The 25,913-nt window shown below is 36.2% G+C and overlaps 1 protein-coding gene across 3 annotated transcripts in view; it reads right to left on the minus strand.

Moving 5' to 3' along the window:
* Positions 1–3,876: 3,876 nt before the first annotated feature.
* otx2a (orthodenticle homeobox 2a) overlaps positions 3,877–25,913 on the minus strand; it is a 66,835-nt gene continuing 44,798 nt past the window's right edge. For 2 of the 3 annotated variants that reach the window (XM_048196249.1, XM_048196247.1), the window contains exons 6-9: positions 8,503–8,611; positions 6,798–6,915; positions 6,453–6,604; positions 3,877–5,039 (exon numbers count right to left, since the gene is read on the minus strand). In XM_048196249.1, the coding sequence (XP_048052206.1) occupies positions 4,281–5,039; positions 6,453–6,604; positions 6,798–6,894 (1,008 nt within the window). In that variant the 5' untranslated portion in view covers positions 6,895–6,915; positions 8,503–8,611 and the 3' untranslated portion in view covers positions 3,877–4,280. Of the gene's footprint in view, positions 5,040–6,452; positions 6,605–6,797; positions 6,916–8,502; positions 8,612–10,370; positions 10,797–25,913 lie in introns of those variants that run through there. The other variant, XM_048196250.1, reaches the window with a different exon arrangement.

Here is a 25,913-nt window from a genome sequence, read left to right on the forward strand (position 1 = left end):
TTTCATTTAAAAACTCATTTAAAACTTTTTTTTTCTTTTTTTTTTACATTCAATCAAAAATGTACGAAAATTTTGGGCAGATTGAACGCAAGGAATCATGGTTGCAGGTTTACTTGGCTCTGTTCGTGCACCTCAAACCGCAAAAACCAGGCAATGGAACACAAAAATAAGAGCAGCGACAGTGAGACTGGGAAGAGACAATGTGCCAACAACCATTAATCTTTTGTTGTTTTGAAATTTTTTAAAACTTTATTTTGATATAGGCCTACTTTTGTATAAAATTTTATGTAAGTATATTAACAAATATAAATAGATTTTTTTTTAAAGCTACCCTTTATGTACACTACATTTCAAAAATTTGTGGTCAGTAAGATTTATATATATATATATATATATATATATATATATATATATATATATATATATATATATATATATATATATATAAAAGAAATGATTACTTTTATTCAGTAAAGATGCATTAAATTGATCAAAAGTGACTTAAAGGGTTAGTTCACCCAAAAATGAAAATTCTGTCATTTATTACTCACCCTCATGCTGTTCCACACCCGTAAGACCTCCATTAATCTTCGGAACACAAATTAAGATATTTTAGTTGAAATCCGATGGCTCCGTGAGGCCTCCATAGGGAGCAATGACACTTCCTCTCTCAAGATCCATAAAGATACTTAAAACATATTTAAATCGGTTCATGTGAGTATGGGTTCAATATTAATATTATAAAGCGACAAGAATATTTTTGGTGCGCCAAAAAAACAAAACAAAATAACGACTTATTTAGTGATGGCCGATTTCAAAACACTGCTTCAGGAAGATTCGGAGCATAAATGAATCAGTGTATCGAATCATGATTCGGATCGCGTGTCAAACTGCCAACGGCTGAAATCATGTGACGTTGGCGCTCCGAACAGCAGATTCGATACACTGATTCATTTGTGCTCCGATTCTTCATGAAGCAGTGTTTTGAAATCGGCCATCACTAAATAAGTCGTTATTTTGTTTTTTTTTGGCGCACCAAAAATATTCTCGTCGCTTTATAATATTAATATTGAACCACTGTACTCACATGAACCGATTTAAATATGTTTTTAGTACATTAATGGATCTTGAGAGAGGAAGTGTCCATTGCTCCCTATGGAGGCCTCACGGAGCCACTAAAATATCTTAATTTGTGTTCTGAAGATGAATGAAGGTCTTACGGGTGTGGAACGACATGACGGTGAGCAATAAATGACAGAATTTTCATTTTTGGGTGAACTAACCCTTTAAGACATTTGTAAGATTGCAAAAGGTTTCTATTTCAAATAAATGCTGTTTTTTTTAAACTTTATATTCATCAAGGAACCCTGCTAAATGTATCGGTTTCAACAAAAATATTAAACAGCAAAACTATCTTCAACATTGATAGTAGCCAAATAAGAAATATTAGAATGATTTCTGAAGGATCATGTAACACTGAAGACTGGATCATGATGCTGAAAATACAGCTTTGATCACAGGAATAAATTACATTTTAAAATATAGTCAAATAGAAAACAGTTATTTTACATTATAATAATATTTCACAATATTACTATTTTTGCTATGTATGACTGTGCAGATGAATACCTTCCATTCATAACAGATAATGCTTTACATTAAACTCTGTTAGAGAGCTACATATGGCAATTTATCGTTTAATAAAATACCTTACTCACCTGTTGAGTAATGAAAACGCCAAGGCGTCGCTTTTACAACATTTCAAATCCCTCAGTTCTTGCCATCTCCGAAAAGCCAAGCCAGTGTTGACTGTTGTTTGATTAGGCCTACTAACTCTGTCATGTCCTCTTTTCGCCAGCAGACTCTTCCCTGTTCCACGTTTTTTTTTAAATGGGTGATTCTCCGGAGGTTCGAGATTTATCTGCTCCAAGTCAACCTTTCTCGATCACACCATCCACCACCATCACATGCATCGAAGCCGCCGGAGGAACTTTTCTCTAGTTATGGATATGACCAGACACGCACGGGCGAGTGACGTATGTATGCATTTTCCCGCGAAAACCACCCCGTCGGGTCTAAAATATAAACGCTTTTAACAGGCTTACCATACCATACTTGTTAATTTTGAACAAAAAAAGTTACATAGCATACTTTTAAATTAATATTCATGTTTCCATAAGTGTTACAGCCCACTCCACTAAAGACAGCACTCTTTGTGCTTGACATTCACACAGTTAAGTTCGATGGTTTTTATTTCTGTTCGGTCATTTTCCTCAAAAAATGGTGCATGACACCCTATGTCATCTTAAAGTCCTCCTGTAGTCAATAGTGTTATCCATTAAAACTCATCTTTGGCCACCAAAATGACATATTTAAACGTTTATTCCTGTGAAAATGATTTCTTCATGCCTTAAAATAGCTTGAATGTAACTCTGCACTCTTGCCTCATTTAGCATTTGTGGATCCATGAATATGGTGTTGACTGATGAATTTGCGGATGGTTTGTCTTATTAAAAACACCATGAACAACATTAAAAACGTGATTTTCACCACAGGGGTTTTGTCCTGCATATTGTTGGGTCTAGCCCTAGACAGTTCAATAAATACATTTTGAGATTTGATAAACAATTTCTGTACTGTTGGGTTGCCACTTGATATCCAATGCAAAATCTAGATCCTGAAGTAATGAAGAAGTTTTATGTCATACAATTATGAAGTGTCTGAATACTGGGATAAGTACGGGAGATGGTGTTATGTGGTGAGAACAGGTGTTTGGATTACTTTGGTCCAATTTTAACCAGACAACAGCATTCCTCAAACATGCTCAGAGATTAGTTGAGCTTGTTTGATGCAGATGTACCAAATCCCACGATGTTTGCGCCTCAGTAAGATGCCATGCAGCTACAGCACAGCAGGATTCCACTGACCAAACAAGCAAACACTGCCATCCCGTTTATCCAACCCTATTTACCCAGCTGCGTCTCAGAGAGTCTTGAGGTAGCTGATAATTAAATTCGTGATTTGTCGTTTTTCTGTTGGATAAATAAATCTGCACATCGTTGCAAGCCACTGATTACCGGTCAGAATACCAATACGTGTTCATCAATGTGTTGATATGACTTAATTATTGTTTATATGAATTGTGAGCTTTTCTCTTGGATTGAATCTAAGCCATTCTTTAATTCCAGCCAGAACTAAACAAATGAAATCATAAGCAGTTTACTCAGTTATTAAACTGTGAAGCTATCCTCAATTCATACACATTTAGCTTTATAAAGCTGTGTGAAACAGAAACATTTCCGCTTTGAAACTGCTGTAAAAGTTCCTACAGCTAACAGGCTAATGATGAACTGTATTACTTTGGTGCCACCATTATTTTTGAAAAGTAACAAACCATTTGAAGCCTATGTTGAAGCATATGTTACAGTGATTTCACCATGGTAAAAGGACTTTTAGGCCCTTCGCGTTGTACACATGGCCTTGAGTGGCTTATTACTTTATTACAAATATGAATTTAAAAAACCCTGATTGGATAAGCAACTTCTGAAGCTGTAAATATTCATGACAGGTAGACCGCACATCATTTGAATTCTATATTAATGCACATATATAAAGTCAATATATCTACAATGTCCCCTAAAGTTATGGTTATGAACTTTAGTAAAAATCACTGTAATTCATAGTCTCTCATGGATTCTAACTTTAAAGTGAAATAATTATAACCTTTGTTGTGGACCTTAGTCATATGTGACAGAGTTTGAAGCATAACATATATTCTTTTTTGTCTGTTTTGAAATTTTAGTAAAGAAATTTTACAAAAAAAAATAAAAAATAGTAAAAAATAAAAGGAATAAAGGAAATGAAAAACAATTTGTCTCAATTTTTAAGCTTATATTTATTAAATGAACATGAACGCAAATTAGTTTTTAACATCTCACATGAGCTGTAAGGTGCAAGTCACCTTTTCCTCTGTAAAGAAAATCATATATAAAATTATTATTGCCTTCATTGTTTCAAACACCACGTGTCTCTTTCGTTCAGTGCGTCGTGCCGGGAGTGCGACATATTTGGCCCTCGCTTCTTCCTCTGTCCATTGAGGGAGACGAAGAACCCGTCTCGATTTTAAAATGCACAAGAAACATTGGTAACCCTTGTTCCTACGGCTGGAAAAAGTTGGCACAAAAGTCACTACTTCTTCCCAGTGGTGTCCGATGTTAAGGAAGGGACTTTCTCCAAAGGAAAACAAACAAGTAAACGTCAGTAAACAACATCAGAAGTCCTTACAAAACCTGAAAACGCCAGGCGGCCTGGTCTTTGTAGTCCAAGCAGTCCGCCGCCGCAGAACTGAAGTTCAGTTTCCATGATGATGCCACGGCAGCCTGCTCTTTGTAATCTTTGTAATCCAGACAGTCTGAGGAGCTGAAAGGCAGCCCAGTGCCGCCGTACCCCTGGTGAGGGTGGTGCGGGTGCCCGCCGCTCTGCCCGATGTGGTGATGAGGGGCGGTGCTCAGCTGTGTGTGATGGGCGTGCGGGTGATGGTGGGTGTGACCTGGCATGGGCGCCAAGTAGGATCCGCAGTCCATGCCTCCAAAATAAGAGGCGGCGTTCGAGGTCGGGTAGCCCTGGGCGTAGCTGGGAGCCTGGTTGTAGGGCATGGGATATGACGGCACTCCTGTTGAGCTCCCGGCGCCCGAGATGGCCCTCTGCATGCAGGACGCGCTGGCCGGGGGGGAGATGTCGGGTAGCGAGGAGGGAGCAGGGAGTGGCGAAACTGGAGCGGGACTCCAGATGGACGAGACAGGTGTTGTTCCTGAGGACGAGCTGCTGATCAGACTCACTCCGCTAAGACCAGAGGGGTTGGAGCCTGAGGACGAAGATGAGGACGATGAAGAGACGGCAGGAGGAGTGAAGTGACCGCTGCTCTCTGACCCCGGGCTCTCGCGGGATGGAGAGGGTTTCTTTTTCGCTGGACGGATCTTCGAATTGCTGCTGCTCTGCTGCTGCTGCCGACACTTTGCCCTTCTGTTCTTAAACCAAACCTGTCAACAAACACGTCACAGGATAATGAGTGTTATGCTTATGGATGGATTGGAAATCTGCAAATATTGTCAGTGACCTGAAATGTTACAAAAATAACCGCACTGACACTTTCGGATGAGATCAATATTTGAATTGAACTGAGATGATACTAATTTTGCAACATCGACATAAGCTGAACTGAATCAACATTGAAGTGAATAACAACACTGTTGTCTTTTGTAGAGCTGCTTTATAGCTGAATTGAACTTTCATAATTGATGAACTTTGACACTATAATTGAACTGAATTGAAACATTGAACTAAACAGCTGAGTAATGACACTTTCGGATGAGAACTAAATTTGAACTGAATTGAGCTGGATAATGACACTATCTTTGCAACATTGACACTGTTATTGAACTTAACTGAATCAATATTCAATTGAATTGAGTTGAATAACAACACTATTGCCTTCTATACAGTTGTTTTACAGCTGAGTTGAACTTTATAATTGATGAACCTTGCATCACTGAAATTGAATTGAACTGAAACAACACCGAACTGAATCAAGTTGAATAACGACACTATTGACTTCAGTAGAGTTGCTTTATAGCTGAATTGAACTCGTTGTATAATTGATGAACTGCAAAATTGACACTGTTATTGAACTGAACTGAAACAACATTGAACTAAACCGCGCTGAATAATGTCACTATTAGATGAGTAAAAAAAAAATGGAACTGAATTGACCTGGATAATGACACTAACTTTACAACATCAACACTGTTATTGAAGTGAATTGAATTTGTTTCATAATTGATGAACGTTGCAACACTGACATTGAATTGAACTGAAACCACACTGAATTGAATCAAGTTGAATAACGACACTATTGTCTTCGGTAGAGCTGCTTTATAGCTGAATTGAACTTGTTTCATAATTGATGAACTTTGCAGCATTGACACTGTTATTGAACTGAAACAACATTGAATCAAACTGAGCTGAAAAATTACAATATTGGATAAGAACAAAAATCTAACTGGGTTGAGCTAATGAAACTCAGTTTGCAACATCAACACTGTTATTGAACTAAATTAAACTTATTTCAAAATTGAACATTGCGTCACTGACACTGAACAGAATTGAAACAACATTGACATAAACTGAGCTGAATAACATTCTATTGTTTTCCGTAGAGCTGCTTTATAGTTGAATTTAACTTGTTTTATAATTGATGAACTTTGCAACCGTTATTGAACTGAATTGAATCAACATAATTTTTATCATAATTGATGAATTTTACAATATTAACATTTATTTTCCTGTTTATTAAAGTGAAGCTACTTTGAAACAATCTGTATTGTATAAATCGCTATATAAGTGACTTGACCTGAAATCTATCAGCATTAGGAAACTGGCACAACAACACCCACCTGCACTCTTGACTCGGGCAAATTGATTTTCAGGGCCACCTCCTCGCGCATGAAAATGTCTGGGTAGCGCGTCTTAGCGAACAGGTTCTCCAGGATGTCCAGCTGAGTGCGAGTGAACGTGGTTCTCTCTCTTCTCTGTTTACGAGGATTTGCTGCAATAAGGAAGAAATGCAAATCATCTAAATTAAGTTTAAAGTGTTTGAAAGGTCATACAGATGTACTTTAAAGTCAAGGAAATTTGCCTGAAGTGCCACGCATTGCTTAAAAGTACTGAGAAGTTATTATTTGTGGCTTATTTGAATAAAGATTCCACACTTTAAATGTTTATCTTTCAGGGATGCTTACCCGGATATCCCACAGAGGGATGGAGGAGGTCCATGGTTGCCCCGCTGAGCCCCAGCCCGTTCATGGCATAGGGGGCCTGTTTGAGGTATGACATCATTGTTGAGCTCCAGAGAGACACCTGCAGCAAAAATCAATGATTAAAATAAAATAATAATCCAAAAAATAAAAATGTGTTTCCCACCCCCCAAAAAAATATTAAAAAGAGGACTAACAAAGTGCAGGAATTGCCTGTGATTTGATCACACATGCAGTAGCCTATCACAAAGTGCAGGATAAATAAACAGCATGTGGATACACAGTCCCATTGTAAAAACATGTAAAACGCATCAAACGCATGTCACGAGAGTGATCATCAGTCTGAATATGACTAATGTCTTGCCTTTAATGATCTCTTTTTTCACACTCGACTAATCAAGGCCTTCACACACTAATTGGCCATTTGCATGTCATGCCCTGTTAAGCGCTCCTGATGGACGCAACACCGCGGAGTGTTTGATCTTTTCTTTTGTTGCCGGTACAATTATGAATTTACTTAATGGTCGTTTTTATCTAACAGATGGTAACAGACACATTTAAAGAGCAAAGTAAATTTGATTTATATAAAAAAATAAATAATTTGCATTAATAATTTAATCATTTAACTCCAGTCAGGGAATGACTGAACTCACTTCCAAAATGAATGAATGCACAAAAGGCATATATATATATATATATATATATATAGTATTTAAATATGATATATAGGCCATATATAGCCAACAATCTTACAGAACAAACGAACAAATAAATAAGTAAATAGTTAATTTTATTTTTACGAATTTTACTATTAGAAACTAATATCTGAATTGTTTTTTTTTTTCTAAAATCTTCTGCATTTACGCAAAGCAGCAGCTCTGAAGCGCTTGTTTTCATGCACACAGAAGGCCGCTCGGATAAACTCGAGGCTTGTGCGCATTTGGAATTATTTGGGAGGACCAAATTGTGTTTCGCTGCAATTGTTATGAGGCAATCGTACAAATGTATTAAGACAAAAGTTCTGTAAATGACATGTTGCGCTTTTTCTCCGTCGCTCATGCCTATGAATGGCCCCATTAATCCCACGCTGAGGACAGATAACATGGGCCTAAAGACTCCACAATCGAGCTTTAACTATATGTAAATGACCACTGAGTGTGCAAATTATTCGCCATAGCCATTTAGATTAGACACAGAGGGGACTCCATTTGCAGAAGAAACCTTATCAACTAAATAAACGACACAAACTCTCCTATTCTCCGCGCGCACTGCGCCTACTCTGCAAAGTTTGTTAATTACGACTGCATTTGCGCAATTATGTTCTGGAGGAAACAATTCTAGGAATATATATATATATATATATATAGGCTATATCTATATTAAGTATATATTTAAAATATCTATAGGCAACGCAAATCATTTATTTTTAATTATTTTCCTAAAGCAGCATACAAATATATTTCTAAGCGCAACTTAATGAACCCACTAAAATGAAAAAAATATTAAGTTGAATTGCTCCATTTAAAATTTACGCAAAAGCAAAGTTACAACCTGTAAAGTTTATTGCACTTTTAAATCAGCCTAAAATCTGTGTGGCGAATGGATTGGAAAATATGTTGCTATAGGCCTACAATATAATCATCTGTACCTTTACATTTAGATAAATAAATTTAAAACATTTATACTGTACCTTTTATTCTTGGTCTTCTGAGCTCTTTTCTTTGAGATCCACTGAAAATCCACAAAACCAAGAAACACTTTTTTTTGTTGTTGTTGAAGAGAAGTCTGAACTCCAGCTGCTTGGATTTGCAAGAAAACAAATTAGCCACAAACTTTAAAAGTTCCCAATATGATCGCAAAGTCCGTTTGCTCTCAGTCAGATGCGGTGCCTAAAGTATCCACGCGTGATATTAAGGTGATAGCCAATGCTGACGAATTGAGATTGATCACCTTCTTGATGGCCTGTCCGTCTATGAGCAAAAGACACCTGCGGACCCGCCCACCACAGCCAATCAGAAGTCTCGCTTGTGCTTACAGACGACTGCTCTAGCCAATCAGAACGAAGAAGTGCTCATTAACTCCTCCTTTCGATGTGACGACATATTAACCTGGCGTGTGAAAGCGCGAGTCCCGAGGAGAGTAAACTATTTGAATACACTTTTAATTCGAGCCTTTAGTGAGCGTAACACTGCGGGGAAATAAATACGAATGATGAGAACACAATTCTTAAATCGATCCACCGTTTGGTGGATGAAAAGCTTTTCTGCAGCACCAATTAGCCTATCAACATGCATAAATAATTTCATCCTCACATGCATTAAAGAAAAGTTTGCTTGCGTATAACCCTAAAACAATTATTATGAGCAAGTTTCAGTTGCTTATCATTTTAAATGAGATTGAGACAAACATTAAAGTCAAACCGTTTTAGAAATGCGCCTTCCTTTCTTTCTTTCCTTGCGGGTCAATTAGCCCAGTTTTTCATCTGGATTTATTACATGAAATCATATTTAGCCTAAATACAATTCATGCAAAATTATTTTATTTAGTTTAAAAATGTAAGGCTATATTTTTTCTCTTTCTTTTGGAGGATTAATAGGCCTAGAGTTAGTTTATAGGTGGTGTAACCGTGAAAAAGCGACGTTAAAAGGCTAAAACCCTTAAATAAATAAATAAATCTTGATATAAGTATAGTTTTATATGATCATGTGGACCTGTTACTATTTATCAAGAAACATAAGCAGTGAAACGGTTCTTTCTTTCTTTCTTTCTTTCTTTAAATATTAACATATTTGAAAAATGATTTGTCTGCCAAATCAAAGTCAGTGTGGCGTAACGTAGTTTTTTTTTTTGTTGAAACAACAACAACAACAGCAACAAAAATTAAAAAATAAGTGTTTGTGTGTCACGTTCATTGAGTAAAAGTTTTTAGATAGCCCTATAGCTTAAGATCTTATCATTTTACACAACATAATTTTAGATTTTAATAGGCTATTTATTAATTTAGGCCCTATATATTTGTTTATTTACTTACTTTTAACAACATGTAGGCCTAAAACAACAACAATGAAACATAAATCAGAAGTGACCCCCATGTCAAGGTTAAGTAAAAACAGAGAGTAAGCCTACAAACTTATATGTCGACATGTTACTGCAAAATAAATAAATAAATAAATAAGAATACAATCAAAACACTCGTGTTTTAAAGAAAACTAGAACTTTTTTTTGACATTTTAAAGTTTCTAAAATCAACTTTTATGAATATAAAGATTTTAATAATCAGTTCTTCACGATGAGGCCTTATGAGAATAGCTAAGTCAATAAATGTTTCATTCAACATTATCAAAAGAGCATTATATAAACAGTTTACACAGCCTATATTACCAAATAAGAATTGTTGCTCCATATATGGCATCAGCTACTGTCGCACCCACAGCCAGAGATATGAGATACAACATAATCCCAGAAAAAACACCACGGACTTCTAAAACAATTCTGCGTCCACCAAAAGCTGTTAAAGAGGATCGATCCCGTAAAATCAAGATATCTGCTGGCACTAACCTATTGTCCAGGGGTATTTGTGTAATCCCAAAATGCAGTAGAGTTTCCTGAGCAGTATAAACCGGTAAAGCCGCGGGATCAGCCGGCCTGAAGCGAGCGAGTGTGTGTGTGTGTGTGTGTGTGTGTGTGTGAGTGGTCTCTTTGCCAGGCGGATTGTCGTGTCTCTTGTAAATTGTCGGCGCTTATTAAAACGATGGCGCATAAAATCCCCTGTAAATCGCGGAGTTGTCAGAAAGCACGAGCTCAGGACGCGTCAGTCACCGCGCGCGCGGCTTCGGCGAGGAGAGGAAGAAGCGGGAAAGTTTTACACCTGGATTACGGAGTTCATGGAGGTGGATCAGCAGGTAGCCATACCGACTTCCTATGCCCTGCTTTAAATCAGAAAATTATGATATGAGATTTACAAAAGTGGTTTAATCTACTTGTGTTTTGAATATGTATTTTATAGCCGCAAATTTACGTTTTATTATAAATGAATTAGTAACGAAATGTTGTGGTAAGAAGTTGTAGTTCTGTCAATATCTATCGAAAATGAAAATAAAACGTACTTTTTTGAATTTAAAAAAAAAAAAACTTTTCCTGTGTCGTTTGTGATCTAAATGATCTTGCTTTTTTGCTTAAAAGTTTACTTCTAATACCTTTAAGTAGTATTCTAAAGTTGTTCATCATTTCACACATTATTTACAATCTAAAATTAGGCTATTTATTAATTCAGTCAGTCCATATTTGTTGTTTGTGGTTTGTTTTACTTTTTTTTCATGAGACACAAATCATTCTTCATTTAAAAAAAATAATGTTTCCTAAAATCTTAATGAAACTTCAGCTCAAACATGCTTCAGATATTCGTTTGCATTGTTATTATACAATAGTAAAATACTGATCCAAAACCACATCCATGCAGTACAATGTTGGGAGAACATCAAAAATGCTTTGACTGATAAGAAAGCTGCATTAGATATCAGTTCAATTGTGTCATAATGCCTTGGCTATCAAAAAGTGTAAATATAAATTACCAGAAATGTGTACATGTGGAGAAGAGCACAAGCACAAGAAAGCATGACTGAACAAATGTGCTGCAGATGAATTACAGCAGTGATTAGAGAGCTCACTAACTGATCGAAGCTTTTGTTCATGGGAAATTAAACTTGTAGCTGCTGCCAGAAAACACAACCTCTTGCCTGCAGCTTTTTAGCTGATCTCAGCTCAGAGTTTGTATTTTAAATCCAGATAACATGACTGCTTTGAGACAGAAGTTCAGACCCCAGATCAGAAGTATAATCTGAGACCCACACAGGCCCTCAACACTTAACCTGAACACTATACATTATTCAGAGGACACATTTTAGTTGTCTAAGTTGTGTAACATCACAAACTCTGTGCAGCATGGCGTAATAATTCACAAGAAACCTACACTCTTAAAAATAAAGGTTCATGGGACCTTTCCACTGCACAAAAGGCTCTTTATAGTGGAAAAAGGTTCTTTAGATTAATAAAATGTTCTTCACACTAACACTTTTTTAAGGATCACTGAAAGGTTCTTTGGGGAACCAAAATGGTTCACTGGGGGGGGGGGGGGGGAATGATGCCCGGAAAAATCATAATTTTGGTCCCACTTTATATTAAGTGGCCTTATACTATGTACTTACATTTAAATTAATCATTTGATACAATGCACTTATTGTGTACATACATGTTTTTACATTGTACTTACATTTTAAAAACACCTGCATGTAATTAATTTCTGTAATTACATTTATAATTACACTGTTGACCCATCCCTTACACCTTACCCCTACCCTTAAACCTTACCATACCACCAAACCTGTCCCTAACCTTACCCATATCTACCTCAATAGCAGCAAGTGTTTTGCAATTCAATATGAACCCAATAAGTACATACTTATTTTTTTATGTAAGTACATAGTAGTTAAGGCCACTTAATATAAAGTGGGACCATAATTTTAAAATCATATATTTCCATGACCGTGGAAACCCTAACATATGACCATGACTAAGTTCAGATAATGATTCTATAGAATTCAGTCCAATGTAATACAATTTGTGTAATGTACGTTAACGTTACGTAATTAACCTGATGAAAAAAAGCAGTTTCATACAATGAATTTCTAAGAAAAAAATGTCATGATTACAGTGTCATTCAGTGCTACTTTTGTATCACTGATTCAAAATATATAGGGCTGTCAAACGATTATTCGCGATTAATCGCATACAAAATAAAAGTTTGAGTTTGCCTAATATATGTGTGAGTACTTTGTGTAATTATGTATATATAAATACAAACAAATTAATGTATATAGTTAAGATAAATATCTTATTTATGAACAAAATATTTTTATTTATATATAATATAAATTATATAAAAATATAGATAAATACATATACTTGTAAATATTTCTCAAATATATGCATGAATGTGTTTGTATTTATATATACATAATTACACACAGTACTCACACATATATTAGGCAAACTCAAACTTTTATTTTGTATGTTTGACAGCCCTAAAAATATATGACATATATTTTATATTAACATACATATCATATATATTAAAGCTATTATTAATATTTTGAATGAGATTTTTCTGTTTTCACTCTAAAGTTTTAGTTGTTTTATTGTGTTTTGTTTTTAATTTTTTATATACTTTTTATTAATTATATTTATTAGTCTTAGTCATTTTATATTTCAAGAAAAAAAAAAGGAGAAATGTAGCCTTGGTACTAGCTGAAATTAAGTAAGTTTATTTTTTTAAATATTTTATTTTAGTTAATGTTTCTTTTGTTTCATGTATTGACAATGTTTTTATGGTTTTAGTTTTAATGATAATAACCCTGGTGACGTCACTTGATGATGGAGGGTAAAAGCCAAACACTCACGGTGAGTGTGGACATGAAGATAATGGAGAGGAGGGAAGAGCAGGAGAGTGTGGAGCTGTCAATCACAGCACAGGGGTCCCGCCCCCCTCATTAGGACGGTAAATAGAAGGGAGGAGTGATGAGAGATAGAATGAGAGAAACAAGACTCAGGAGGAGAAACCAGATCTTAAATACACACACACACACACACACACACACACACACACACACACACTTCAACAACATATTCCGCTAAAAATCACCACTAGCACACTAGTTATTTTTCATTTGAAAGCATGCTATATAACCTCCAAAAATGAAAATCTTGAAATTATTTTGCATGATACATTACTATTCAATGAATAATGACTTAAATTTCAGTCTGTTCCTCAAACAAACTGTATGACTTCATTGCTCTACAAAATGTCTCTTTCTGTGTTCCATTGTAAAACTAACAGTATGGGTTTGGATCAACATCAGGGTGAGTAAACGATGACAGAATTTTAATTCCTGCCTGAACTATTCCTTCTCAAGCTCATTTCTATCACTCCAACCTTCCACCTATATCCTGTCTCAGCATTTCAACTACACCTCAACACCTGTTAACAAACACAAGCGGTTCATCTCAACAGGAAGAGCACAAGATTTCACTGCCAACAGATGGAAGAGTGTGTTTCGTTTCCTTCAGGTCTTTCTTTCTTGGCTTGTGAAGACTCACGTTATAACTTGCATGGCTGCCATAATCTCTCTCTCTCTCTAACAATGCGGTTCACTGGTTACCATGTGAAGCTCACACAGCCCCACAAGAATGTGCAGGATCAGATCCTCATGACCCGCCCCACAGAAACGAGAGAGAAAACAAAAAAGAGAGGGATTAAGACCTGCCTGCAGGACCGAACGGAGAGGAGAGGGGAAACTCAAAAGTGGCTCTATTGATAGACAGTCTCAAAACTAGTTTCCAGTGAGAGGAAAATGCCATCTTGGCTGTCGTGATATTGATCCAGTCGTGTAAATTGCAGAGAGCAATTAGATTAGAAAAAAAGAATAGTGTTAAAGTTTTAGCCGCTTTTGACACTGAACACTCCTCTTGTTTTCTATTGGCTGAGTATGAGAATTAATACAACGTGACACATCTTTGAGGTGTAAAGGCAGCTGTAAATACGATAAAATATAAAAAAAATGTTGAATTAATTTAAATGTTTGTATTTTCCATTTTACAGTTTAGTTTTAACTGAAATTATATATATATATATATATATATATATATATATATATATATATATATATATATATATAATATAATGCTGTCAAATCGATTAATCACATAAAAGTTTGTAAGTACATATGTGCGAGTGTGTGTATTTATGTATATAAATACAAGTTTGTAAATATATGATATGTGTGTGTGTGTGTGTGTGTGTGTATATATATATATATATATATATATATATATATATATATATATATATATATATATAAATATAATATAATGCTGTCAAATCGATTAATCGCGATTAATCACATAACATAAAAGTTTGTAAGTACATATGTGCCAGTGTGTGTATTTATGTATATAAATACAAGTTTGTAAATTTTTGATATGTGTGTGTGTGTGTGTGTGTGTATATATATATATATATATATATATATATATAGGCCTATATATATATATATATATATATATATATATATATATATATAATATAATGCTGTCAACTCAATCGCGAATATATCATATATTTACAAACTTTTATGTTAGATGCGATTAATCACGATTAATCAATTTGGCAGCACTAATACACACACACACACACATATATGTGTGTGTGTGTTTATTAATACTTATTTCAGTTTTAGCACATAAAACTCCATCCAGCAATGTTGCTTTGTCAAGTATTAATATAACACTGGTATGCAAATCGACCGGAAAAAAGAGAACCAATCAGAATCCAGCATGATACGATGACCTTATCTTTATCAGTTATATTTTGCAAGCTGAACAAGTCCAATGTGGGCAAAAGTGAGTGGAAGATCTTAAAATTCTAAAGTTTATTTTAAAAAAAAAAGTAGATTGTAATGCAGAAACCATCTGCAAAACATCTTAAATGGAGTTTGAATTAACTGTTTCATAAAAGTTTCATATAAATTGTAAAAAACCTAAACAGAATGTAATTAAGGAACATCAATGCATCCTTTCCAATGAAAAAACTACTTCTGAAAGTGTAATTTCTATAAATATATAGTGCCAATAATATATGGAAATTGCAGACATAAGGAAAACTCTTAAAAATCATAACTTGTGAAAAAAATAGAAACACTGTAATAAGTGAAAAGGCCATTTCTGCCTGATCTGACCCTTAAAATGAAGTTTCTGAATCTATCTTCCAGATTGATTCAATCATATAAATAACATGTCTGTCATGAATAAAGCCTGTTCATTGTGAGCGTACCACATTTTGCAGGTCACTTTGTAACCATGTTCAGAAACGTGAGCAAACAGCAGTCATTTCCTCCTCGTATGTTACCCACCAAAGCACCTAGTTAATCTCTGTTTCATAATCTCATTACTTGATATCACACCAACAGATTATGAGAGCCAATCTCCTAATTACCATGTCAAAAAATACAGCATTAAAGTGAATTGAAAAAGTTAAGCCGTCCGGTCATCAAACTAATTGCAATCTATTGATTATGGATCTGAATCTTTATCTTGAGCTCAGTGGATTCACCATGGCAACTGGTGCGGCGCTGGCAGGTTGCCATACAAATGTCAGAATCGATCAGATGGAAATTGACTATTTAAATAGGTTGAGCGACATATGGACGAACCCACTGGAATAATGCTTTTATACAGGCCATTCCTACCCCGCTACTGCTGTTCATAATCAGTGGCCAATGTGTTTTGCCTGGGTTAAGCCGGTTATTGTCACTGAAACATATGACAAATACAGATAACAAAGACTGTCGTTTATGTAATCAGCGTTTTGTTCTCAGCATTTTTAAAAATCCTTTAGTGTCCCAAGGCAATTATCCGCCAGGAACCACTGATAAACCTACTGCAAAGTGTTAGCAGGCAAAACCATGTGACATACCTATATTCAGACAAATGCATCATTAAAAAACATCAGCTGATAACCATGAGGGTTTTTTTGAGGGGGGGGGGGGGTATTTTGAGCAAACATGTAAAATAATTCTGTAAAATAGTGCATATATATGTACACATATACATACACACACACACACACACATATATATATATGAGCTATATTAAATATTTTATTTATATAAATAAATAAATGTGTGTATATATATATATATATATATAGGCCTATATATTAGTTCTGTCAAATTGATTAATCACAATTAATTGCATCTTACGAAAGTTTGTATATATATTATTTATTTATATAAATATTTAATATTTTTATAGATAACATATATACAGATATATATATATATATATATATATATATATATATGCGCTATCAGATCGATTAATCGTGATTAATCGCAATAATCATATCTAACATTTATGCAATTGTATATATATATATATATATATATATATATATATATATACACACTATTTAAACTCACTTCAATACAATAAAACAATTTAAACTCAAATAATCTGTGAAGCATCAACATGTCAGAATTTCTCTTTCAGGCTTTCAAAATGTACATTTTCGCTAATAAAAATGTAAATTCTAGTTGTAATTAGTTGGGCCAATATTAGCAGTTACTAATATTAGTTGCACAAAGTAATTTGTGTAAAAGGAATTTGACTTATATTGTGTAAAATGTGTGACTTGTGTTATATTTGACTACTGGACACACATGGACACTTCCTTATAACACTTTCATAAAACATTAATGCATGTACTTGCACTTATCCATATGTAAAATTACTTCACACTCACCTACATTTAGCAAGATAATATGGCAGTCCTGCCATATCATAAATAATTTGACTAGCAGGTGCATATTTTCCTGGCAGGCAGAAACTGTTAAACCTGAATTAACGGGAACAACAATCGCAAACATGCAGAACCTTTTCGGTTCATTTTTGCGACATGTCTCGATGGATTTCCTCCTTTGTGAAGGACATATATTACAGGCATACGACTTTCACTTAATCTGCAAAGCTCTCGAAAGCTCCTTAAAAAAGCTCCCTCTAAAACTTCAGTGCTTCACAGTCTTTTGTGCGTCTATTTTATTGCGCTTCACCCTGTTTGCTTTAGATAACAAATCTGCTGCTCACCCTCAGGGTAAAGGGAGCATTACAAATTAATCCCAGCTTTAATAAGTCCAGACTAAGCCCGAGTTTTCCCTCCATAAAAAAAAGAGAGAGGGAGAGAGAGGGTGGGTCAGTGGGGAAGATGAAAAGGAAGAAGGGAAAGAAATATATTAAAGCCTGTGATCACAGCCGGCTTGTCTTGTTTGTCATCCCCTCTTTTTTATTTAATCCTTTGCTCTGTAATCCAATTTGTCTATCGGAGTTTCGTCAGGGCCTCAACCTCCCCATCCACCTTTAAAAAGCTTGCATTTACCGTCTAAAATGATATTTCCTCTTCCTGTTTCCATGAAGGGGCCCGGTTTGATCCCAGTGCACACAATTGTATTTACACAATTTTTTTCTGTTTATTTGTATTTGTATGTACACAGCCATAATTGAAGAATTGTAGTTTTGTTGACTTTTGAGAACTGAAATTCAAAGCTTTATGAAAACATATAACGGTGTGAGAGTTTTCTTGAGGGTTTATATTTTTGCAGGAATGGGAAGGCGTGCGAGCCAGCATAACATTGGTCGTTTGCTCTCAGATGGTTGAGGGAGGATTATAGATCTTGATTTAATTACTGTGAGAGGATGAGTGCTCAAGAACTTAAGAGCTGCGCTCACTGACAAATGAGTGGAGAGGAGGAAAAGACAGAAAAATATACTATAGATATGTGTCCTAAATCAGGGGTTTTCAAAATGAGGTTCACAGACAAGAAAAGTTTACATTTACTGAACTCTTCATTATGACTGTCTCACTCTCCTTTTTAAACACTGCTAAGAAATCATGAGATAAATTTTAATTATTTAATATTGACAGTTTTTTTTGTTCTATATTTCTTATATAAATATATAAAACTGTCTGTCTATATTATATATATCTGATAATAATATAGCATTGCAACAATGTAAATAAATGGATAAATGATAGAGCGAATGATGGATGGATGATGGAATGAACGATAAATAGAAGAATGGATGGATGGAATGAAAGATGAATGGATGGATGGCCGATAGAAATGACAGAACAAACAATGGATGGATGGATGGAACGATGAATGGAACGATCGATGGAAGAACGGATGATGGAACGGATGATGGAACAAACGATGGATAAGTGCAAATATGGATAATGATGGATAAGAACGAACAATGGATGGGTGGAGAGATAGAACAAACAATATATGGATGGATGATAGATAAATTATAGAAATGATAGAATGAAAAATGTATGGATGGATAATGATCGAACGATAGATGGATGATACAAACAATAGAGGGAATGATGGATGGAAGAATGGATTGATGGAATGAATGATGGATAAAGGACAGAAGGAACAATGGATGGATGGATGATAGATAAATGATAGAACTGATAGAATGAAAAATTTATGGATGGATAATGGATCGAATAATAGATTGATGAAAAAAACAAAAAGGGAATGATGGATGGAAGAATGGATGGATGGAACAAATGATGAGTGGAAGAGTGGATGGATGAATGAATGATAGAAATGATAGAACGTACAATGGATGGATGGAAGAATGGATGGATGGAACAAACATAAACATGGATAAATGATAGAATGAATGGATGCATGGATGAATGGATGATAGATAAATGATAGATATACTAGAACGAACAGTAAATGGATGGATGATGGAACAAACAGTATGGATGTATGGAAGAATGGATAGATGGAACGATCAATGGATAAATGATAAAACAATGGATAATGGATAGATGGATGGATGGAACAAACAATGGATGGAACAATGGAAGGAAAAATGGATGGCTCAATGATAGAACGAACAACAAATGGATGGATGGATGGAATGAACAATGGATGGAACAATGGAAGGAAAAATGGATGGATCAATGATAGAACGAACAACAAATGGATGGATGGATGGATGGATGGATGGAACAATGGATGGATGGAATGGATGATGGATAAATGATAGAGCGAACAATGGATGGATGGGCGAATGATGGATGGATGAATGGATGGAACAAACGAACGATGGACAAATGATAAAATGATGAATGGATGGATGGATGGAACAAACATAAACATGGATAAATGATAGAACGAATGGATGCATGGATGAATGGATGATAGATAAATGATAGCAATACTAGAACAAACAGTAAATGGATGGATGATGGAACAAACAGTATGGAAGTATGGATGTATGGAAGAATGGATAGATGGAACGATCAATGGATAAATGATAAAACAATGGATAATGGATAGATGGATGGATGGATGGAACAAACAATGGATGGAACAATGGAAGGAAAAATGGATGGCTCAATGATAGAACGAACAACAATGGATGGATGGATGGATGGAATGAACAATGGATGGAACAATGGAAGGAAAAATGGATGGATCAATGATAGAACGAACAACAAATTGATGGATGGATGGATGGATGGAACAATCGATGGATGGAATGGATGATGGATAAATGATAGAGCGAACAATGGATGGATGGGTGAATGATGGATGGATGAATGGATGGAACAAACGAACGATGGACAAATGATAAAATGATGAATGGATGGATGGAACAAACATAAACATGGATAAATGATAGAAAGAATGGATGCATGGATGAATGGATGATAGATAAATGATAGAAATACTAGAACAAACAGTAAATGGATGGATGATGGAACAAACAGTATGGAAGTATGGATGTATGGATGAATGGATAGATGGAACGATCAATGGATAAATGATAAAACAATGGATAATGGATAGATGGATGGATGGAACAAACAATGGATGGAACAATGGAAGGAAAAATGGATGGATCAATGATAGAACGAACAACAAATGGATGGATGGATGGATGGATGGATGGAACAATGGATGGATGGAATGGATGATGGATAAATGATAGAGCGAACAATGGATGGATGGATGGGCGAATGATGGATGGATGAATGGATGGAACAAACAAACGATGGACAAATGATAAAATGATGAATGGATGGATGGAACAAACAAACCATAGACAGAACGATGGATGGATGGAATGAATTATAAATAGAAAGATAGATAGATAGCAAGATTCAACAGCACCATTACAACCTCACAACAAATGAAGGCTTAAATAACCAAGCACTTCAATCTTCTGTGAGGCAGGAGCCACACAATGACAAACTCAACCTGAGCTCTCTCTCTCTGCTCAGTAGGTTACGGAGCGAACAGAGCGGCATAACAGATCCTCATAATCTCATGACAAAAGCTAAAAGGTGTCCTCCTGTTCAGCGAGCAGACCGAGTGTATGATACGTGCGGCCTCCCGCAGCTCTCGCTGTCTGTGTCAGAGCTCTCAAAGACACTGGGACGGGAGCGGTGGGGGACAGGGAGCTCTCATCTCTGTCCTCCTCACCTCCCTGAAAGAGCTTGATGTTTCAGAGGGAGTCCTCGTGTCTGAGGGGGTCCAATCTGCTTCCTTTTCAGAGGGAAAGCTTATAAAACACACTTGTGGATGTGTTTGTGAGTGTGTAATGTCACTGCCTTTCATGTGAAGTATGTCATTTCTGAGGGTGAAGAAAGAAAAGCTTTTCTCTCTCTTTTACTAATCTAAGATGGAGAACATTGAGGTTGAAATTATGTGGTCCATATCTAGGTATCTTACCGCAGAAGTGTGTTGACTGCTATTCTATTCATATCTTGAGGTGTATATTCATATCCCAATTCACACTATGCACTATCCCAGTTATGCACTATTCTATGACATTTTTGAGTATGAATAGTGCGAGTAGCGCATTCACAGAAAATTCAAAAAAGTAAAAGTGCACTGTAAATACCTGGATTATGCACTAAATTAACGGAAAAAATTAGTGTGGAATGTTGGACACTTTATGCACTCAACTGTCGCAGCTTTAATTATGTAGCGAATGAGTACATAGTGCATATAATGTATGAGTGACACAAAATTTGGACACTTTAGTCATTTAGAAATGTGTGAATTTCATTAATAGCATCATTTGGGGGGGGGGGGGGGGGGGGGGGACCACTGTCTAAATTAAATATCAGGGTTTTATAGTTAACTAAAACTAAAACATAAACCATAATAAAAAAACATATTAAATATTTCATATAAAGTAAACGCTAAAACAAACAAAAAAATATGATTATTTCAGCTATAGTTGCCAAGGCAATGTTTTTTCATTTTAATTTAACTTGATGGACTACAATAAATAAAACTAAAACTGAAATAAAAATTATTAAAACTATAGACATTTAAAAAAAAAAAAAAAATACTTAAAATGGAAGAAAAAACTAAAAATACGAAAATTAAAGCAAAAATGCAAAATCTAGAAAAAAAACTAATTAAATAATAATATAGTAATACAACAATATATATGAAAATGTAAAGGAAGGATGGAAGGATGGAGGGAGCGAACGATGGATAAATGACAGAACGAATGATGGATGGATGGATGGATGGATGGATGGATGGATGATGGAATTAACAATGGATAGAAGAATGGATGATAGAAATGATAGAATGAACAATGGATGGATGATGGATGGAAGACTAAATAAAACTAAAGCTGAAATAAATATCATTAAAACTATAGACATTTAAAAAAATACTAAAAATGACAAAAAACAAAACAAAAAATACTTTAACACTTTAAAAAATCTAGAAATAAAAACTAATTAAAAATTATTATTGTATCTCAATAATACTAAAATAACACTGATGATAATTTAGAGTTGAGACTTTTTGCATTAATGGTATTTCTGTCATGACGACTCTCAGAGTGTTTGGCACGGTAATGGATATGACAATGTTGATATTCGGTATTTGGTCTTGGCGGAATAGATCTGCTAAGCTGCTGCTGCTGCAAAACAAGTACGGGACTTACTACTGCCAATACATACACGACACGCTGCTGTGAGCAAATAAGACATGCTGCTGCTGTACAATATAGCGTACATGAATAACCCATAGCAGATCTATACAGGTGGAGCTGGGGAAGGGGAAGGGTTTCTGAAAGCGCGCTGCACTGCTACAGTATTTTGAAGGATGAGCACGCATGTTCATTTGCTACTGATACAGCAGGAACCAATCAGCTGTGCCCTATAGATAATGATGTGATTGCAAGCAGGTTTAGCCTGGATGCCAGCCGAACGTAGCCCCGCCCACAACATTTTGAGGTCGGGGAGTTCGGTCTGGACTTGATCCGTAGAGGAGTAATTATGCCCGAACAGAAACTGTTCGGACCAATCACATTGTCAGGGCAATGACTGACAGATTATCACCAGAAACGTAATCAGCCACGTCATCAAAGAGCGCTTGGGGAGTTTGATTGACAAGCGATCTAACCAATCAGAAGGCCGCATCCGCCATTTTGTCCGACAAAGCAGTCAGGAGTTAGAAGATTAACCTCGGTGGAGTTAAACTTGAAAAATTGTTCATATTGACGTCTTTCCGCGTTTGAAACAACATTCATTCTCATGTTCATTCATGTTTATTTGATGCTATAAATGGACTAGTAGGAAGAGATGATCGGTTAACGAGCCTCTTGAGCCGAGGCGCTACAGCAATCTGTCACGATCATGGTCACAACCCATTAAAGAGCCACAAAACGGTTTTTATTGTTTGAATTTTTTTAATAACTACACAGTTTGAAAGCTGGGACTTTGTTTAATATCATAAGTAACCTGCTCTGTCTCGTCTGTCGACGTGTTGTCAGTTTCCGCTTTGCTCCGCGATGTATTTTCCACTGTGTGTGGCGTGACAGCGCCACGGCTTGTCGGACAAAGCAACAGTAACTAAGGGGGGCGGGTCTTTGCGAAAGGTCAATTAGTTTACAACAATGATGGCTGTTGTTGAAGAACTGAGATGTGTAGATTCCGCCATCGCGTCCGTTATAGAAGATATCGACAGCGCATTAATTTTAAAAGAGGAACAGAGGACCGCGATCAAGGCATTTGTCGATGGGAAAGATGTCTTTGCCGTCCTTCCTACGGGATTCGGCAAAAGTTTGATTTATCAGCTGGCCCCGATGGTCGCTAAGAAGAGTTCTGTTGACAACTATGCGTCGCTCAACATACGTCACTTACTCTGTAGCTCTGATTGGTTGTAGGTCTATCCAATTGAGGTCTTTCCTGGATCGGTTGAAATACGCCCCCATAATCAAAGCCCAATGGAGCAGTATCAGACTCATGTTCGAACTAGAATTGAGTATGACCACGTCAGGCTAAAGCAGGTTGAGTTAAAGGACCTATTAGCCTGAATTTCATGAGAACTTTGTATTAGCCCTGATACTGTAGGTTGCATTTGGCTTTATATTTGGTTTTATCTAGTACATATCTCTCTGCTTTAAAAGGGATATAGTTCACACAACAATGAACATTGTGTCATCATTTACTCACACTTGGGTCATCCCAAATCTTTCTTTCTTTCAGGGAACACAATTGGTGTAGAATATTCTGGCTGCTCTATTCAATATAATGAAAGCTAATAGGAACTGAGCAAGACTTTGCGTGAAATTTCAGTCTGTTTCTCACACAAAGTTATTATATGACTTCAGAAGACTAATGATATAGTGCATGATTCATACTTTTATAATACATTTAGGCTATTTTATTTAAAATTTTGAAGGTTTGATAACGCCCGTCCCACTTTACATTCATTGAAAAGATTGGCCTGGACAACAACCCCATTTGTATTCTATGGAAGAAAGAAGTCATATGGTTTGGAACAACATAAGGATTTATAAAAGCACTAAAAATCCTGATAAAACTCACTAACGTTTCTCTAATTGGCCTTTCGTTATCGTGCTCACGCGCTGACTCCAAAAAGAGCAACATTTCACATCTAATTACCCAAAGCTTCTTTTTAACATGTCCTTAATCTCTAGAGAGAGAAAATTTTATACAAACAACAATAAAAGGATCGCCGCTTCTCCGCAGACGTTGCCTTTTCTCGCCCGCTAAAAAGACAAACCCTGACCAGCACCAGATGTCACTGGACCGGCCAACATTGAGAGCAGTCAAAAGCAGCCGAGAAGCGAGGGAGGAGGGAGCGAATAAATTAATCACTCGCTTTTCTCTCTCTTTGATGGAATTAAGCTCACTCGCTTCTCAACGATCTGCCTTGCTGTGTGAATGTCCATGCGTTTAACATTTTTTTTCTCTCTCTTTTTACTGGCACCCCCTCCACGCTCTCTCTCTCTCTCTCTGTCTCCATTCCTGATGGGAAGCATGAGGCCACCCAGAGGAGATGAAGGACAGAAAGAGAGAGAGGGAGAGAGAGGTAATCCCTCCGTTGTGTAGGGGTGCGGGCCCCTGTCCTTTACCCCCACATTATCCTCTAAAAAATCCTCTCTGCATCCCCCCCCCCTCTCTCTCTCTCCTAGTGTGTCTGCATTTACATACAGCAACAATGTGTGTTGCACCAGACTGATTAGTTGTAGGGGGAGGTGTTTGGTGTATGTGTGTGTTTGTTAGCATTGGGAATCGAGAACCGGTTCATGGAACCAGTGATTTCTATGACATTCAGTTCCTTCAAGGGTTCTTAAATGGCCGCGTTCTTCTGCCAGTGCAGATGGAGCACCACTAAAATACTCCTGGATCATCAGTTCACCCCTTGTGAAAAAGAAATACACCTTTAAAATGAGTATTATTATGGAAATGACATACTTTAAAAGAATATCATTGAGAGTGAACTGAATGTAATGTTTTTGGACTCTCAATTGCATGTTACAATTAAATTAAAATGCTATTCGTCAAACGTAAAAGCATTTTACTTAAAAGTAGGACTTAAGTACGGCTCTCCACACATCACATGAATCGTGTGATGTGTGTAAATCGTGCACACAATATAATATTTCATTCCCACATTTTAAAGGGGTCCTATAATGCCACTTTTACAAGATGTAACATAAGTCTCTGGTGTCCCCAGAATGTGTCTGTGAAGTTTCAGCTCAAAATGCCCCACAGATCATTTATTATAGCTTGTCAAATTTGCCCCTATTTGGGTTTAAGCAAAGACACGCCATTTTTGTGTGTGTCACTTTAAATGCAAATGAGGAAGAGGGCGGAGCTTTAACAGCTCACTCTTCGGTTACTCAACAACAACAAAGCTGGAGAATCTCACGCAGCTAAAATGAGGATTGTCAGTAATGGTTCAGCCTTACAATGTTTGAACCGGAGTCGGACACTGATGGAGAGACTCAGGAAGAAGTTACAACTTTACAACGTTTAGTGTATAAATGTATGTAGTTGCTGTGGAGTTGATTCAACTCATCGACTAGCATGTGCCGTCATGTTAATCTTTTGTGCAAAACCCGTATGGACGCCCACTATACATAGCATACCTGTTTGCCAAACAGAGCCTTACACACCAGGCTAAC

The sequence above is a fragment of the Megalobrama amblycephala genome, linkage group LG7 (genome assembly GCF_018812025.1).
Source record: "Megalobrama amblycephala isolate DHTTF-2021 linkage group LG7, ASM1881202v1, whole genome shotgun sequence".
Classification (NCBI taxonomy): Eukaryota; Metazoa; Chordata; class Actinopteri; order Cypriniformes; family Xenocyprididae; genus Megalobrama; species Megalobrama amblycephala.